At 47.0% G+C, this 16,198-nt stretch overlaps 1 protein-coding gene across 2 annotated transcripts in view; it reads left to right on the plus strand.

The window, feature by feature from the left end:
• LOC120919183 (microsomal glutathione S-transferase 2-like) overlaps positions 1 to 16,198 on the plus strand; it is a 44,674-nt gene that overhangs the window by 17,743 nt on the left and 10,733 nt on the right. For both annotated transcript variants that reach the window (XM_040331219.1, XM_040331226.1), the window contains exon 3: positions 15,251 to 15,321. In XM_040331219.1, coding sequence (XP_040187153.1) covers positions 15,251 to 15,321 — 71 coding nt within the window. The remainder of the gene's footprint in view (positions 1 to 15,250; positions 15,322 to 16,198) is intronic.

Consider the following 16,198-nt stretch of genomic DNA (forward strand, 5'->3'; position numbering starts at 1 on the left):
ACAAACTATAGTGCATATATATATATGAAAATCAATCAATACTGATGTACTGATGGCTGTCTCATTTACCGAGGACCTGAAATGTCAGGGCAGTACAAATATCCCCCAAATTACCCATTTTTGGAAATTAGACAGTCCAAGGTATTTAGTAAGAGGTATTGCAAATTTTTTGAAGTTGTTATTTTTTTGTCAAATTAAGAAGTACTTTTTTTTTTTTTAAATGTACACACTGTCACCAGTGCAGTACAGCGTTATCAAATAACAGATGTTTTATGCCGCGTACAGACGGTAGTTTTTTGTGATGAAACAAAACAACGTTTTATGTGATGAAAAAAAACGACGTTTTTGAAACTTCATTTTCAAAAACGACGTTGCCTACACACCATCGTTTTTCAAAATGCTCTAGCAAAGCGCGGTTACGTTCAGCACGTACGACGCCACTCTGTTGCATTGAAGCTCGCTTCATAACTTGCTTCTGAGCATGCGCGGGTTTAAAAACGTTGTTTTCAACGTCGTTTTGCCCACACACTATCATTTTAATTGACACAAAAAACGACGTTTTGAAAAACGACACGAAAAATTCGAGCATGTTCGAATTTTTTTTTGTCGTTTTTTAGAAGACATAAAACAAAGTTTTCCCCACACACGGTCATTTTAAATGACGTTTTAAAAAACGTTGTTTTTTTCATCACCAAAAACAAACGTCTGTACGCGGCATAAGTGTTGATCAGGGACACTGACTGTTGACAGTATGTAAATCCATGTATTTTCTTTTTTATTACATTTTTTTCTTTTTTTATGATTTTTTTTTAACTTACTGTGACTAGAGAAATATTTTATAACACTGTACTACTCTGGGGAACTGATCAGGTTTTTTTTCCTTTTTTACACATTATGATTGTTTATACCACTGAATTTCACTGGCATAAACAACCATCTTTACAAATTAATCGGATTTATTTTGTGTGTTTTGCTGGAATTAGCTGTGATTGGCCCTGTGATACTTAGAAGGCCAGTGATTGGCCCCCTCTGTACTATGAGATCACTGTGATCAATCACAGCAAGCAACACAATTGTACACAATAGATGACATGAAAGGAAGCCATCCATGTTTTACTAATGTCATGTGATCTGCTGTGATTGGTCACAGCGATCACATGATACCGGCAGTGGGCCAGTACACTGATCCAATAGACATAGATGGTGATAGAGCTTGCTGCATTGTGGCCCCACAGCCACGTACAAGGCGCGATTCGGGAGGACATCATATGACGTCCACCTGGACCAACGAAATTCCAGCCTATAGAAAAATGACTGGTTAAAAGTAGTTCAAAATGTGGTTTCTTTTAACATTCGATTTTGGAATGGAATGAATGTAATTTCCTGAACAAAAACCACTCATACTGTTCGAATTTTTTTTGTTTGAGAAACATTTTTCCATCCTTCTCTTTCAAATTTTCTCATCACTTTATGGTGTTCATTAATTCTTGATTCAACTAATTTCACAATCCTCTGGTTTGGTCATGCATCGCCACAAAAACCTTGGTCCATCTCTCGAACAAAAAATTTAGATTCTCCATTTTATATATGGTGCTCTTTATATAATCCTCAATAGGTGCAAGAAATACATGTAGGCCATCATGGTGTTTCTCTGTAGCACTTATCCCAATTTTATTAAACAGTAAAGAAATCGCTCTCATTTATTCGTGCACAAAGTCTGGTGCACCACAGATAAAAAAACATGCACTACATCTACACATCCCTTATACAATGTGCCAGTGGAGTATTTTGGTTTTGTGCTGCCCTAGACAAGACTAAAATTGGGCATCCTAAATTTCCCCCTGCCCCTTCCTGTTTAAGATCCACCCTTTCCTCTTTGGGCTCCACCTCTTTCTAGCAGAGAACCACCTCTTCAGAGGCATGGGGAGAGAAGGAGGGGTGATAGAGAGAGAGAGAGGGGGAAAGATGTGGGGGGAGAGAGAGAGAGGGAGAGAGGAGGTCTTCCCTATCCAACCCATACTACATCTGGAGGTTCTATCATCCCCCTCCCCCCAAAAACAAATTACACCAGACTCTCACCTTCCCAGAGACCACAGCTCCTTTTTACCAGCTGTGTGTAGTGAGGCTACCAAGGCACGGTCACAGCCCGGGACTCCGACTGGCTTAGCCAAGTGAGCTACTTCCAGGATCGGTGGCTGCAGTCACCGTCTGCTTCTGCTTTGCTTCCCTGTCACTAAATGGTCACTCCGCGGCCGCCCCTGGTGTCACCCCTCTGGCGGGTGTCACCTGGGTGTGGTCTGCACCCTTGCAGCAACACCACTGCTTGTAGTGTCTTTTCTGCCTGGGAGTAGCGCTGCCCCCCTGAAAAATGCCACCCAAGGCAAACACCTTGTTTTCCTTGCGTATGATCTACCCCTATGCTGCACCACTGTCACATGACTGTCTCAGAGGGTATGGAGCACGGTACGTATTTCCAATATTTGTATGTCACTCTGCTGTCATGTTACTATGGGAAACCCGCTCCTTCTTGTTGACTACTTGCTGATACTCAGATACCGCTCTGCTGTTGCATATCTGTGGGCACTACTCTCGCTATATTTTAACTATTGCAATGATCTTTACAACTACACAACTTTAAAATATTACACATTTGGCGCGATCCTCTTACTGCAGTTTCGATATTATCTATATCGCTTCCCCCTACACCATACAATATGTTTGAAATATTATGCGCATATACTTATAATATTAATATGCATGGATGGAGGAACCCTGCCTAAACCAGAAGTAAGGTATTACACCTTAGTCCTGCACCTCTTATACACGGAGATTCTGGGCCATATTCTGAGTATAGTTACGACGGAGTATCTCAGGATACTCCGTCGTGTCTCTCTTTTTTGGCCCGCGTATCTATGCGAGTGATTCTTAGAATCATTTTCGCATAGATACACTTAAGATCCGACATGTGTAAGTCACTTACACTGTCGGATCTTAAATGTAATTACCCAGCCGGCCGCTAGGTGGCGTTTACGCTCAGGTTTAATTTGTTTATGCAAATGAGCCTGATACACCGATTCCCGAACGAATTTGCGTCGCGTAACTGTCGCTAACGTCGTTTGCGTAAGCGTAAGGTTACCCCTGCTATATGAGGGGTAACCTTACGCCAGTCCCACGTACGCCATGTTAAGTATGGCGTCGGGTCCGCGTCGTCTTTTCCCGTCGGGTACGTCGTTTCCCTAAGTCGTTCTTGAATACGACTTTACGTCAATGACGCACACGTCGGCGTCATTGACGTTTTACGCCGAGAACTGGAGCATGCGCACTGGGCTATTTTAAACCATGCGCAGTTCGTTCGAATCGGGGGCGCGCTTAATTTAAATACAAGCCGCCCCCTTGGATTTACGCGGGGATACGCCGGGCCAATTACACTACGCCGCCCCAAACTATGGAGCAAGTGTTTGGGGAATACAGCACTTGCTCGTGTAGGTTGGGGCGGCGGAGTGTAAATGGCTTACGCGACGCCCGCCCGAAATCTACGGGAATATGGCCCTCGTCGGCCAGTAAAACCTTTAAGACTCATGCACACTGAAGCTGATGAGCTGACGTTTTGGGGAGTTTGGGCGTTTTCTTTATCGTACATCACGGGACACAGAGCGGCATTCATTACTATATGGGTTATATGGAGTACCTTCAGGTGTAGACACTGGCAATCTCAAACAGGAAATGCCCCTCCCTATATAACCCCCTCCCATAGGAGGAGTACCTCAGTTTTTCCGCCAGTGTCTTAGGTGTTAGTCATGGTTTAGCTTGCCTCCACATCCTTGGGATTAGGTGAGCTAACCGGTTCTGTCCAAAAAAGCCTCAGCGCTAAAGTGGTCAGTAACCGGACCCCAAACCCTTGGGGTATAGCCCATAATGCTTTTCTTTTTAGAGAGCTGGACCCTGGGCCCAGAACTTAGAAACCTTTGGGTGCCTAATGTTTCTGTTGCCAGAGTGCTATATGGGCCCAGGACAGTGGATCCTTCATAGGAACCCAGGGCCTGAAGGTCTAGACATCCCCACCGAGATGGGGGAAGATTGGGCCTCTTGCTTGGCAAAGTCCTGCGGCATGGAGCAGGTAAGTGAGGGGAAAAACTTGCGGAACTTGGTTCTTAGCAGGTTTTTTCTGGGGGGTCACAGGGGACATGCCTAAAGTTATGCACTGCATCTGGCAAACTAGTCACATATCATAAAGATAGGATGGCTCTATATGTATTATTCCCCATAAGATGTGACCTCCCTTGTAGTGTTGGAAAAGCATTGAGTGGGGCCTGTGATATAAAAGTATATGTGTGTGTCAGAGAGCTGTGCTTACCTGCAAGCCTCCAGGCGATGCTCCATTCAGTCTTCCTCCTCACGGCCTGCAAAGCAGGCAAAACGCCGACCTCCTCATGGTTCCAGGCTGCAGGCTGCAGTTTGCTGGAGCAGAGAGGTCCCTTCCTCCCAACCCCACCCCCCCCCTGTCGGGAGGGGCATTTCCTGTTTGAGATTGCTGGGGGGGAAGGGCGGGTCAGTGGCTTAAGGAAGGGGCGGCCCTTCCTTGTTTGTTCCATATAGCTCATTCAATACTTTGGAACTGAGGAGGAAAGACCAGAACGGCAAGCACGGGGCGCCGAGGACACACAGTGGCCAGAAAGAATATTGCAGTCTTCAGAAAGACTGTTTTCAAGCCTAGGAATAGGCTGTTTCTTTTCCATCTCATAGTTTTTCTTGCAATACTACTCAGGGGGACAGAATGTTTTTTCTTTCCTAGATTTGAAAAAAAAAAAAAAAAAGATTTTTTTTTGAAAAAAAAAAAAAAAAAAAGTGTCATCTAGGGGAGAGGAAGCATTTTTTATCCCCCAAACAGGTGTTTGGGCATTTAACTATTTATAAGTCCCAGGTACCAATAAGTAGCAGGTGTACCTCGGTATTGTACCATGGCATCAAAAAACAAGGGTACAAGAGGTGGGGATTCCCCCAGAGAGTCTGAGGTCTCGGACAATGCTATGCCGCTGCTTTCCCCACAGGGAGCCTTGGGGCCATCGGGATCTGGGGCTGGAGCTGACGCGGGTCAGTCCAACCCTAAGATGGTCACGGAGGAGGTATTACTCACCTCTTTAAAAGAGATGCAGAAAAGCATGGGTAAAATGATAGCCGCAGCTATGCGGGGCAGTAAGCGGAATAGATCTCCGTCGCCCGAGCGCGGACCCTCAGAAGAGGAGGTCCTTTCCTCAGGGGAATTGGACGACCTCTTGGACAAGGACCAAGTAGGTTCAGGGATCGAAGATCCGGATACAGAGGAGTCTGGGGCAGTCTCCCTGAGGGAGAGCTGGTGGATTCAAGGATTGTCGGACTTGGTCCATAGGGCATTCAACTTGCCAGTACCAGATCTCCAGGTATCGACGGTTTCAGCTTTGGGCTCACTGAGGGCGCCTCAAAGCAATGCTGTGTTTCCGATCCATCCTCTATTAGAGGGAGTTTTGTTCCAAGATTGGAACAAGCCAGATAAGATCTTCTTACCACCTAAGAAGTTCTCTGTCCTATATCCTATGGAAGAAAATTTTTTCCAAAAGATGGGCTACTCCTGCAGTGGACGCAGCCATCTCATGTGTTAACAAATCGTTAACATGCCCTGTAGAAAACATACAGGTGTTCAAGGATCCAGTTGATAAGCGCTTGGAAGCACTACTTAAGAACTCCTTCACTACTGCAGGGGCAGTAGTACAGCCAGCTGTGGCTGCGATTGGGGTCGCTCAAGCATTATCGGATCAATTTAAGCAGATGCTTAAACTTATTCCTGCCCAGCAGGCAGAAGAATTTTCGGATGTCCCTAAGGCCATATGTTTTACGGTAGACGCAATCAAGGATTCTATCCAGCAAGCGTCACGTTTATCGTTATCCCTTATCCATATGAGAAGACTCTTATGGTTAAAAAGCTGGGAGGCTGAGCCCCCATGCAAGAAGCTCCTGGTAGGGTTCCCCTTCCATGGAGGACGACTCTTCGGAGAAGACCTAGATAAATACATTCAGACCATTTCAAACGGCAAGAGTACTCTCTTGCCAACTAAGAAGAAGGTTCAGGGGCCTGCGTTTAAACGACAGTATTCCCCTGGGCAGGGGCCCTCTAATGCCAAGCAGTATCGACGGCCTCCTGCAAAAGCAAACTTCGGCTTCAACAGCAAATCACAAGGACAGGCTGTTAGAGGCAAAAGGCAGTGGTTTCGCAAACCAGCAAAACCAGCCCCCAAGCCAACCTTATGAAGGGGCGCCCCCACCCACGAAGGTGGGGGGAAGGCTGCGACTCTTTTCAGAGATTTGGGAAGCCAGCATTCCCGACGAGTGGGTACGGTCTTCCGTGGCCACAGGCTACAAATTAGATTTCCTAAGGTTTCCTCCTCCTCATTTCCAGGAGTCGAGGATTCCAAACGATCCGCCTCGGATTCCGGCCAGTCCTGGAACAGGGGCTGGGTTTCTACTCCAACCTATTCATCATCCCCAATGGAGATGTCAGGCCAATTTTGGACCTAAAGATGGTAAATGCATATCTAAAGATCCGCTCATTTCGGATGGAATCCGTGCGGTCAGCAGCTGCCACACTCCAGAAGGACGACTTCATGGCGTCCATAGACATAAAGGATGCCTACCTTCATGTTCCAATTTATCAGCCACATCAAAGATATCTACGCTTCATGGTGGCTTCGCGTCACTTCCAATTCGTGGCGCTTCCCTTCGGGTTGGCTACGGCCCCCCGGGTGTTCACGAAGGTCCTAGCTCCGATCCTAGCCAAGCTAAGGATCCAAGGGGTCACGATCCTAGCATACCTGGACGACCTCCTAGTCATAGACCACTCGTCTCCCGGCTTGGAGCGAGCAGTGGCCCTCACGGTCCAATACCTCGAGAGGTTCGGCTGGGTCCTAAATCGAGAAAAGTCAGCTTTCCAGCCCACAAGGCAGTTGGAATATCTCGGCATGAGATTAGACACAGAACAACAAGGAGTGTTCCTACCTCTGAGGAAGGTAAAAGCCATCAAGGAATTAATCCTACTGGTTCTAAGCAAGAAAGAACCGACTATTCGCCTATGTATGAGGTTACTAGGCAAGATGGTGGCCACGTTCGAGGCGGTACCATACGCCCAGAGCCACACTCGCATCCTACAGGCAGCCATCCTGTCAGCATGGAGCAGAAGGCCACAGGCCTTGGATATCCCGTTGCCGCTCTTATCAAGAGTCCGACAAAGTCTGTGTTGGTGGTTAGACCCTCAGAATCTACTGAAGGGGAAGTCTTTCAGCCCAGTGGCTTGGAAGATAGTGACCACAGACGCCAGCCTGACGGGCTGGGGAGCAATTTTGGATGGTTGCACTCGCCAAGGTACTTGGGCAAAGCCAGAGAAGCAGTTGCCCATCAACATCTTGGAGCTCAGAGCTGCTCGACTAGCCCTCAGGGCTTGGACGTCAAAATTGCAGGGGTTCCCGGTGAGAATTCAATCAGACAATGCCACGGCCGTGGCATACATAAATCACCAAGGGGGAACCAGGAGTCAAGCCGCTCAGAGAGAGGTGAGCTTGATTCTCCTATGGGCAGAGGCGCATGTGCCCTGCATATCGGCAATATTCATTCCAGGAGTGGACAACTTTCAGGCGGACTTCTTAAGCCGCCAGACTCTATGGCCGGGGGAATGGTCTCTGCATCCACAAGTCTTTCAAGCACTCTGCCAAAGATGGGGAGTGCCGGACGTGGATATCATGGCATCGAGACTCAACAAGAAACTAGACAGGTTCATATCCCGCTCAAGGGATCCGATGGCCTGCGGAACCGATGCGTTGGTTTGCCCTTGGCATCAGTTCAAACTTCTTTATGCGTTTCCCCCGCTCCAGTTACTACCCCGCCTGCTGCGCAGGATCCGGGTGGAACACATACCAGTCATCCTGGTAGCTCCAGCATGGCCCAGAAGGGCATGGTACTCACTCATCCTAAAGATGGTAGTGGGAGACCCTTGGACTCTTCCTCTACGGCCAGACCTGCTATCGCAAGGTCCGATCCTCCACCCTGCCTTACGGCATCTAAATTTGACGGCCTGGAAGCTGAATCCCTGATTCTCAGGGGTAGAGGTCTGTCTCAGAAAGTAGTCTCTACCCTAATCAGAGCCAGGAAACCGGTCTCTAGGGTGATTTATTACAGGGTCTGGAAGGCCTATGTAGGCTGGTGTGAGTCCAAGCGATGGCTTTTCTCGCAAATTTACCATCGATAGAGTATTAAGTTTTCTCCAGCTAGGAGTGGATAAAGGATTGGCATTAAGCACAATCAAAGGACAGATTTCTGCTCTGTCAGTGTGGTTTCAGCGGCCGCTGGCCACCCACTCGCTGGTTAAGACCTTCCTTCAAGGGGTCTTACGTATTAGACCTCCAGTTAAATCCCCGCTTTGTCCGTGGGATTTAAATCTTGTTCTGTCAAGTTTACAGAAACAACCGTTTGAGCCGTTGGCTGAAATTCCTTTGGTTCTACTGACAAGGAAGTTAGTATTTTTGGTTGCCATAGTTTCCGCAAGAAGAGTTTCGGAGCTAGCGGCCTTATCCTGTAAGGAACCATATCTTGTTTTTCATAAGGACAGGGTCGTTCTCCGCCCTCATCCTTCCTTCCTACCGAAGGTCATATCCAGTTTTCATTTGAACCAGGATTTGGTATTACCATCCTTCTTCCCTAAACCTACTTCCAGAAAGGAAGGGTTGCTGCATACCTTGGATATTGTCAGGGCCATGAAGGCCTATCTTAAAGCTACAAAGAAGATCCGGAAAACAGATGTGCTGTTCATTCTACCGGAGGGGCCCAAGAAGGGGCAGGCAGCTGCAAAGTCCACCATTTCTAGGTGGATTAAGCAATTAATCACTCAGGCCTACGGCTTGAAAGGGTTGCCTCCTCCAGTATCATTAAAGGCTCATTCTACTAGAGCCATGGGCGCCTCCTGGGCAGCACACCACCAGATCTCTATGGCTCAAGTTTGCAAGGCGGCAACCCGGTCTTCTGTCCACACGTTTACAAAATTCTACAAGTTGGACGTAAGAAGGAATACTGATACTGCCTTCGGGCAGGCAGTGCTGCAGGCTGCAGTTTGAGACCCTCGGATTCCGGGGGCTCCTCTTTTTTGAGTTAAATTTAAAATTTAAAATTATTTTTCTCAACTAAGTTGGATTTATTATGATTTGAGTATATCTCTAAATTAAATCCTTTTGTCTTGGAGATGTTCTCCCTCCCCTCATTGTAAGCATTGCTTTGGGACATCCCATATAGTAATGAATGCCGCTCTGTGTCCCGTGATGTACGATAAAGAAAAAGAGATTTTTAATACAGCTTACCTGTAAAATCTTTTTCTTGGAGTACATCACGGGACACAGAGCTCCCACCCCTCTTTTTTGAGGACCATTTTGGGAGGCATACTGCTTGCTACAAAACTGAGGTACTCCTCCTATGGGAGGGGGTTATATATGGAGGGGCATTTCCTGTTTGAGATTGCCAGTGTCTACACCTGAAGGTACTCCATATAACCCATATAGTAATGAATGCCGCTCTGTGTCCCGTGATGTACTCCAAGAAAAAGATTTTACAGGTAAGCTGTATTAAAAATCTCTTTTTTTTTTAACATCCCTTAAACTCCCCTCTATGCTATCCTATGTGTCCATGTACACATGGAAGTTTTTTGAAGTTTATCAGCAGGGTGGTTTATGGGCTGTTGTCTGAACACCCTAAAATCTCGTTCAAGAGCAGTTCTATTGACCACAAAAAACTCTGAACTCTGAAAAACACGCATAAATGCTTATAAATGCGCTTTAAGCAGAGTTCAGCAATTTTTTACATTGCAGAGCTGAAAAGAGGCTCAAAAACGCTGATGCTGAAAATGATGAGAGGGAGCAGACGATCACTGTCCTGTCACTAGGCAGAACGGGGAGATGCTTGTTTACACAGGCATCCCCTGTTCTGCAGCTCCGTGACACGATCGTGGGACACCGGCAGACATTGTGTCTGTGGGTCCCTCGGGCACGATCAGGGAGCTCGCAGCAGGGGCTGGCGCGTGCCGACGGCGAAGCACGCACGCCCACACAGCGGCAAATTTAAAGGGATTTACCTGTACGCCCATTTGCCTGTCCGTGCCATTCTGCCGACGTAAATGTTCGTGCGGCGGTTGGCAAGTGGTTAAAGCAGCATTTTCCTGCCAGCAATCCGACGTCCAGAAATATTTTTTGGAATGTCCTGTGTGCATGGAGCCTTATACTTTTGGGATAAAGCTTTCACATAAGGGAATAAAAGCTGACCATTTCAAACACCCCTGTCAGTGGTAAATGGTTTGTCTCAGCAAGGCGTCTGACAATTTTCCTGCACAGCGTGGCCCAGATTCAGGTAGCAATTGCGCCTGCGTAACCATAGTTACGCAGCGCAATTGCTGACTTGCGCCCGCGTAACGAGTTCTCCTGATTCAGAGAACTCGTTACGCCGACTGCAGCCTAAAATCTGCGTGGCATAAGGCTCTTACGCCACGCAGATTTTAGGCTGCATTCTAGCGATGACCGCTAGGGGGCACTCCCATTGTGATCTGTGTATAGTATGCAAATTGCATACTAACACCGATTCACAACGTTGTGCGAGCCCTGCGTACGCAAATTACGTAGTTTGCGTACGTCGGGTTTCGCGTAACGTTATACATCCTAATAGCAGGCGCAGCCAATGCTATAGGATACCCGCGGCGCGATGTTCGAATTTTACGTCGTTTGCGTAAGTGAATCGTGAATGGCGCTGGACGCCTTTTACGTTCACTTTGAAGCAAATGACGTCCTTGCGACGTCATTTGCTGCAATGCACGTCGGGAAAGTTTCCCGACGGAGCATGCGCTGTACGCTCGGCGCGGGAGCGCGCCAAATTTAAATGATTCCCGCTTACGCCGGGCAATTTTGCCGGCGCGCCCTCGCAATTTACGGAGCTACTGCTTCGTGAATCGAGGGCAGCGCAAATTATTTGCGTGAGCGCAGGGCAAAATCGTTGCCCTGTGCCTCCGCAAATAATGCGCAAATGTACCTGAATCTGGGCCCTTGTTTTGTTGAAGTAAGTTGAAAAATAACTGGCCACATCACCAGATGAATAAAGATAAAAAAAAATGCAGTCATCACATCTAAGAACTGGTAAGATGCAATAAATTACATTACTTACTTACATGTTTTTGGGTTAATACCGCTTTAAATGGAGGAAAGCCTAAATGATTGTACCTTTTGGAAAATAGCATGGAAAAAAATAACCAAGAAAATACATATCACCTGTAAATAAATAAGAATAAAAACATAGAGAAATAGCATTGATAGACTACCATATATTAAATGATCCAAATAAATCATTTTCTTTCTGTCGGCAGCAATACGTAAAAGTGACACTTATAAAGGTGCCTATACAAATTGGATTAGTGCTGCACAGCTGGTGTCTCAATGTCCTCATGCAGTCCTTTGTGTCTCCTCTCGCTGCCTCTGGGTAAAAATGTCATTTTGTTTATGAATTTTCTTTCCTCCTTTCACTCTCAGCTCTGTTGGTGGAGAATAAGGTGAAAGCCTGTAATTCATTCATGTTAGACATCACTGTTGCTGTGATATTAATGTGATCTCTCCAAATACCACTAGCTTATTTCAAGTCAATTAATGTCAATTACTAAACAGTATTACCACTACTGCTTTGTATCTATCTAAGCAGGTTGGTTGGCACATTAACCCTCTGTTTATTTTTCTTTTAAATTGTAACAAGACTAAGGCCCCTTTCACACGGGGTGGATCAGTAATGATCCGCCTCCGTATGCTCCGTTTGCTATGCGGGGATCGCTCCGTATATCCCCGCTGAGCCGGCGGATGACAGGGCGGTCTCCGCACACTGTGCAGGGACCGCCCTGTCTTTTCTCCGCTCTCCCCTATAGGGGGATCGGATGAACATGAACTGTATGTCTGTGTTCATCCGATCCGCTCTGCAGACGGAAGAAAAAATTGTGTTTTCTTCCGTCTGCAAAATCGGATCTTTGCGGAGGCGGACGGTTACGGGTGTCAGCCAGGGGCAGACTGACCATTGGGACTCTCGGGCACTGCCCGAGGGCCCCATGCCACTAGGGGGCCCCATCAGGGTTGCCAGGCTCAATAAAACCAGGGACAGTATGTAAAAATCTGTGTTTTTTTTACATCTGTCCCTGATGTCCGAAACCAACATGCTTCTGATGTGAAGATCCTGAGATTTTAGCTGCCCTGCCTCCTGGCATGGTGGCCATCTGTAAGCCCGGGGGCCCCATAATCTTCTATTGCCCGGGGGCCCCATGAGTTGTCAGTCCACCCCTGGTGTCAGCGGATGTTCATCCTCTGACACCCGCAATCTCATTGGGACCAATGTATGTCCCTTTTTCATCCGCAAACAGATGGATGAAAAAGCGGACATACGTAGCTAGAGTCAGGTAAGGCGGCGCATCTTTCAGGCGGCGTAGCGTATCGTATTTATGCTACGCCGCCGTAAGTCAGAGAGGCAAGTGCTGTATTCAAGTTATGGCGGCGTAGCCTAAATGGGGCCGGCGTAAGCGCGTCTAATTCAAATGAGGATGAGGGGGGCGTGTTTTATGTAAATGATTGGTGACCCGACGTGATTGACGTTTTTTACGAACGGCGCATACGCCGTCCGCGTACATATCCCAGTGTGCATTGCTCCAAAGTACGCCGCAAGGACGTATTGGTTTCGACGTGAACGTAAATTACGTCCAGCCCCATTCACGGACGACTTACGCAAACGACGTAAAAATGTCAAATTTCGACGCGGGAACGACGGCCATACTTAACATCGACTAGGCCAGCTATTTGTTTGACTAACTTTACACCGGAAAAAGCTGTACGTAAACGACGTAAAAAAAATGCGCCGGGCGCACGTACGTTTCTGAATCGGCGTATCTAGTCATTTGCATATTCTACGCCGAACTCAACGGAAGCGCCACCTAGCGGCCAGCGTAAATATTGCACCCTAAGATACGACGGCGTAGGAGACTTACGCCGCTCGTATCTTAGCCTAATTTAAGCGTATCTGGTTTCCAGAATACGCTTAAATTTACGACGGCGTAGATTCAGAGTTACGTCGGCGTATCTACTGATACGCTGTGACGTAAAGCTATCTGAATCCAGCTTACGGTCCGCATGTGTGAAAGGGGCCTTAAGCCCTGTACACACGGCCGGGAATCTCGTCAGGAAAAAAACATTGGTTTTCCTGACGAGATTCCTTGCAAGCTTACCTGCTCGCCGAGTGTACACGCGGGCCATTCAAAAGAACCACCGTTCTTTTGAATGGCAAGAACACGGTGACGTCATCGACTATGACGAGCATGCGCTCGTCACATTCGATGCGTCGCCGCCATCTTGCTACACCCTACACTCTCCTTGTAAGCTACCGCGCATGCGTCAAAGTCTCATAGAGCATGCGCGGGCTTACTGAGGACAGGTAAGCATACACGCGCTCGGTTTTCTCGGCAGATCACTAGCCACTCCAGAAGATCGGCCCCATTTCAAATATCCACAGAAGGCAAGATTTTTTTTTTTTTTATGTGTAGGAAAGTGAGTAATTTATTTATCTACATGATTTCAGTTCAAGCAATTTGCCTTTGCTGGAAGGTAAGAGCCTATGTGGAAGGCCTGTGTAATATGTTGGTACTCTATAAATAAATCAAGTAATGCCGTTTGGCCATGACCTTCGTTTTACCAGCTGTATAAACTGGACATGCCCTGAGCTGCATTTGTGGCCTGCCCAACACTCGTTACACCCAGTAATTATTGTAGGATCCTCCTAATAGGCATTTATCCAGATATCACAGTCTCAATGCAGACAAGGAAATTTGCCTTTTATTTTATTGTTTCAGTGTTGGTGTTCCCTGAAGAGAACACTACACCACATTGTGCACCATGGTGCGAAGAACTGGAATTAAATAACATTTTGTTAAAGGGGTGTTCCAGTAATTTTTAATGTTTATTAAAAGTCAGCAGCTACAAAAAGTGTAGCTGCTGGCTTTTAAAGGGGTGGTTCACCCTAAAAACTACTTTTTTTTACTACACTGGCCCCCCACATTACAATACGATTAAGGCTATTATTTTTTTTTTGATGCTGTACATACCCTTGTACAGCATATTCACCCGTTGCTTCGGGGTTGCGAGTCCCGCGGGAGTGGGCGTTCCTAACATGTCTGTGATTGACATTTTGACCAAAAACGAGCTCCCCCCCGTCGCGTAAGCCGCGTCACGGTTGGCGAAAGGAGCCGAACGGCGAGTCGGCGCTATACTGCGCATGCGCATCGCCGTTCGGCTCCTTTCGCCAATCGTGACGCGGCTTACGCAACGGGGGGAGCTCGTTTTTGGTCAAAATGTCAATCACAGACATGTTAGGAACGCCCACTCCCACGGGACTCGCAACCCCGAAGCAACGGGTGAATATGCTGTACAAGGGTATGTACAGCATCAAAAAAAAAATAATAGCCTTAATCGTATTGTAATGTGGGGGGCCAGTGTAATAAAAAAAAGTAGTTTTTAGGGTGAACCACCCCTTTAATAAACATACACTCACCTGCTCCACGTTCCAGCGACGCGTCGGCCAGGGCTCCGCTCCTCTCCCCCCCCCTCTCCGGCCGGCTTCTTCATTCTAAGTGTGGGCACCCGGCCGTGACAGCTTTCGGCTTCACGGCCAGGCACCCACTGCGCATGCGCGAGCGGCGCTGCGCCACCTGATTGGACAGGCAATTGCCTGGGACCTGACCCGTGTCCCAGGCGATCGCCTACATGGAGGGGCTGCCAAAAGGCGATATGACGTATCGCCTTAGCAGCCCCTCGGCGGAAGGAGGAAGTGGGACAGGAAGTCCCACTCCTCCTGAAGCCCCCGCTCCCCCCCCAAAAAAATTACATGCCAAATGTGGCATGTAAGGGGGCGAGGAGTGGATTAAGTGGAAGTTCCACTTTTGGGTGGTACTCCGCTTTAAGTTAACTAAAAATAAAAATAAAGGTAAACAGTTTTGTAACAACAAGCACTCTGCCCCTACACAATGCACACCAGAAGGCTTGCGTTATACAGAGTAAAACGTATGCCAGCGGATGTTATTGGGCCCTTAATGTGGTATATCTAAGCACAAGATAATATGACAATAAACTGTTTTTTTTTCTTCAAATTATTAATTTGTAGCAATGGATTTATTTTCTTGCAGACAAAACTGTATTGAGTTCTATGGGCTATTTTTGATTGACCTTTGGACTGCGGGTTTCTTCTTTAACCAAGGTAAATTCTATGTATGCTTATATAATTTGTATCTGATTTTAAAAGCATTCACCTCAATCTCATAACATTGTAAAAAAAAAAGAATAGCAAAGAATTATACATTATTGGTAGAGTTCTGTATAACTGTGAACATATCAATGTAAAAGAAGATGCTATGGCTTGAGTCCCCATACTTTTCTTTCTTCTGCTGAGCAGGTTTGAGGCCCCGTACACACGACAGAGGAACTCGACGTGCTTGGCACGTCGAGTTCCTCGTCGAGTTTTGGGATGAAGCCGCCGAGGAGCTCGGCGGGCCGCCTTCTCCTATAGAACAACGAGGACAACGAGAAAATAGAGAACATGTTCTCTATTTTCTCGTCGAGTTCCTCGGCGGCTCCATCGAGCCAAAACTGTACAGACGACAGAGTTTCTCGGCAGAATCCGGGTTTTGACCGAGTTTCTCGGTGAATTCTGCAGAGAAACTCTGTCGTGTGTACGAGGCCTGATGATGTCCCCCTGTGTGATGTAATAGTGTTTGGGTCTGGCCATTGTCAGTTAAGACCTAAGCACTGCATTATGGGAGGGAGTCGCATGCTCTGCTGCTCTCAGATTTTGCCTTGACTGAGACAGAGAAATGAGGGGGGGGGGGGGGGCACTGTGAATGTGAAGATGGTCAGGGCTGGTTTTTAACCACTTGTCCTCCAGAAGGTTTACCCCCCTTCATGACCAGGCCATTTTGTTCGATACAGCACTGCGTTATTTTAAATGAGAATTGTGCGCTTGTGCGTCACTGAACCCGAATAAAATGTCCTTTTTCCCCACAAGTAGAACTTTTTTTTGATGGTATTTGATCACCTCTGCGGTTTTAAATTTTTTGCACTATAAACAAAAAAATCAA

This window comes from Rana temporaria, chromosome 1 (genome assembly GCF_905171775.1).
Source record: "Rana temporaria chromosome 1, aRanTem1.1, whole genome shotgun sequence".
In the NCBI taxonomy this organism is placed as follows: domain Eukaryota; kingdom Metazoa; phylum Chordata; class Amphibia; order Anura; family Ranidae; genus Rana; species Rana temporaria.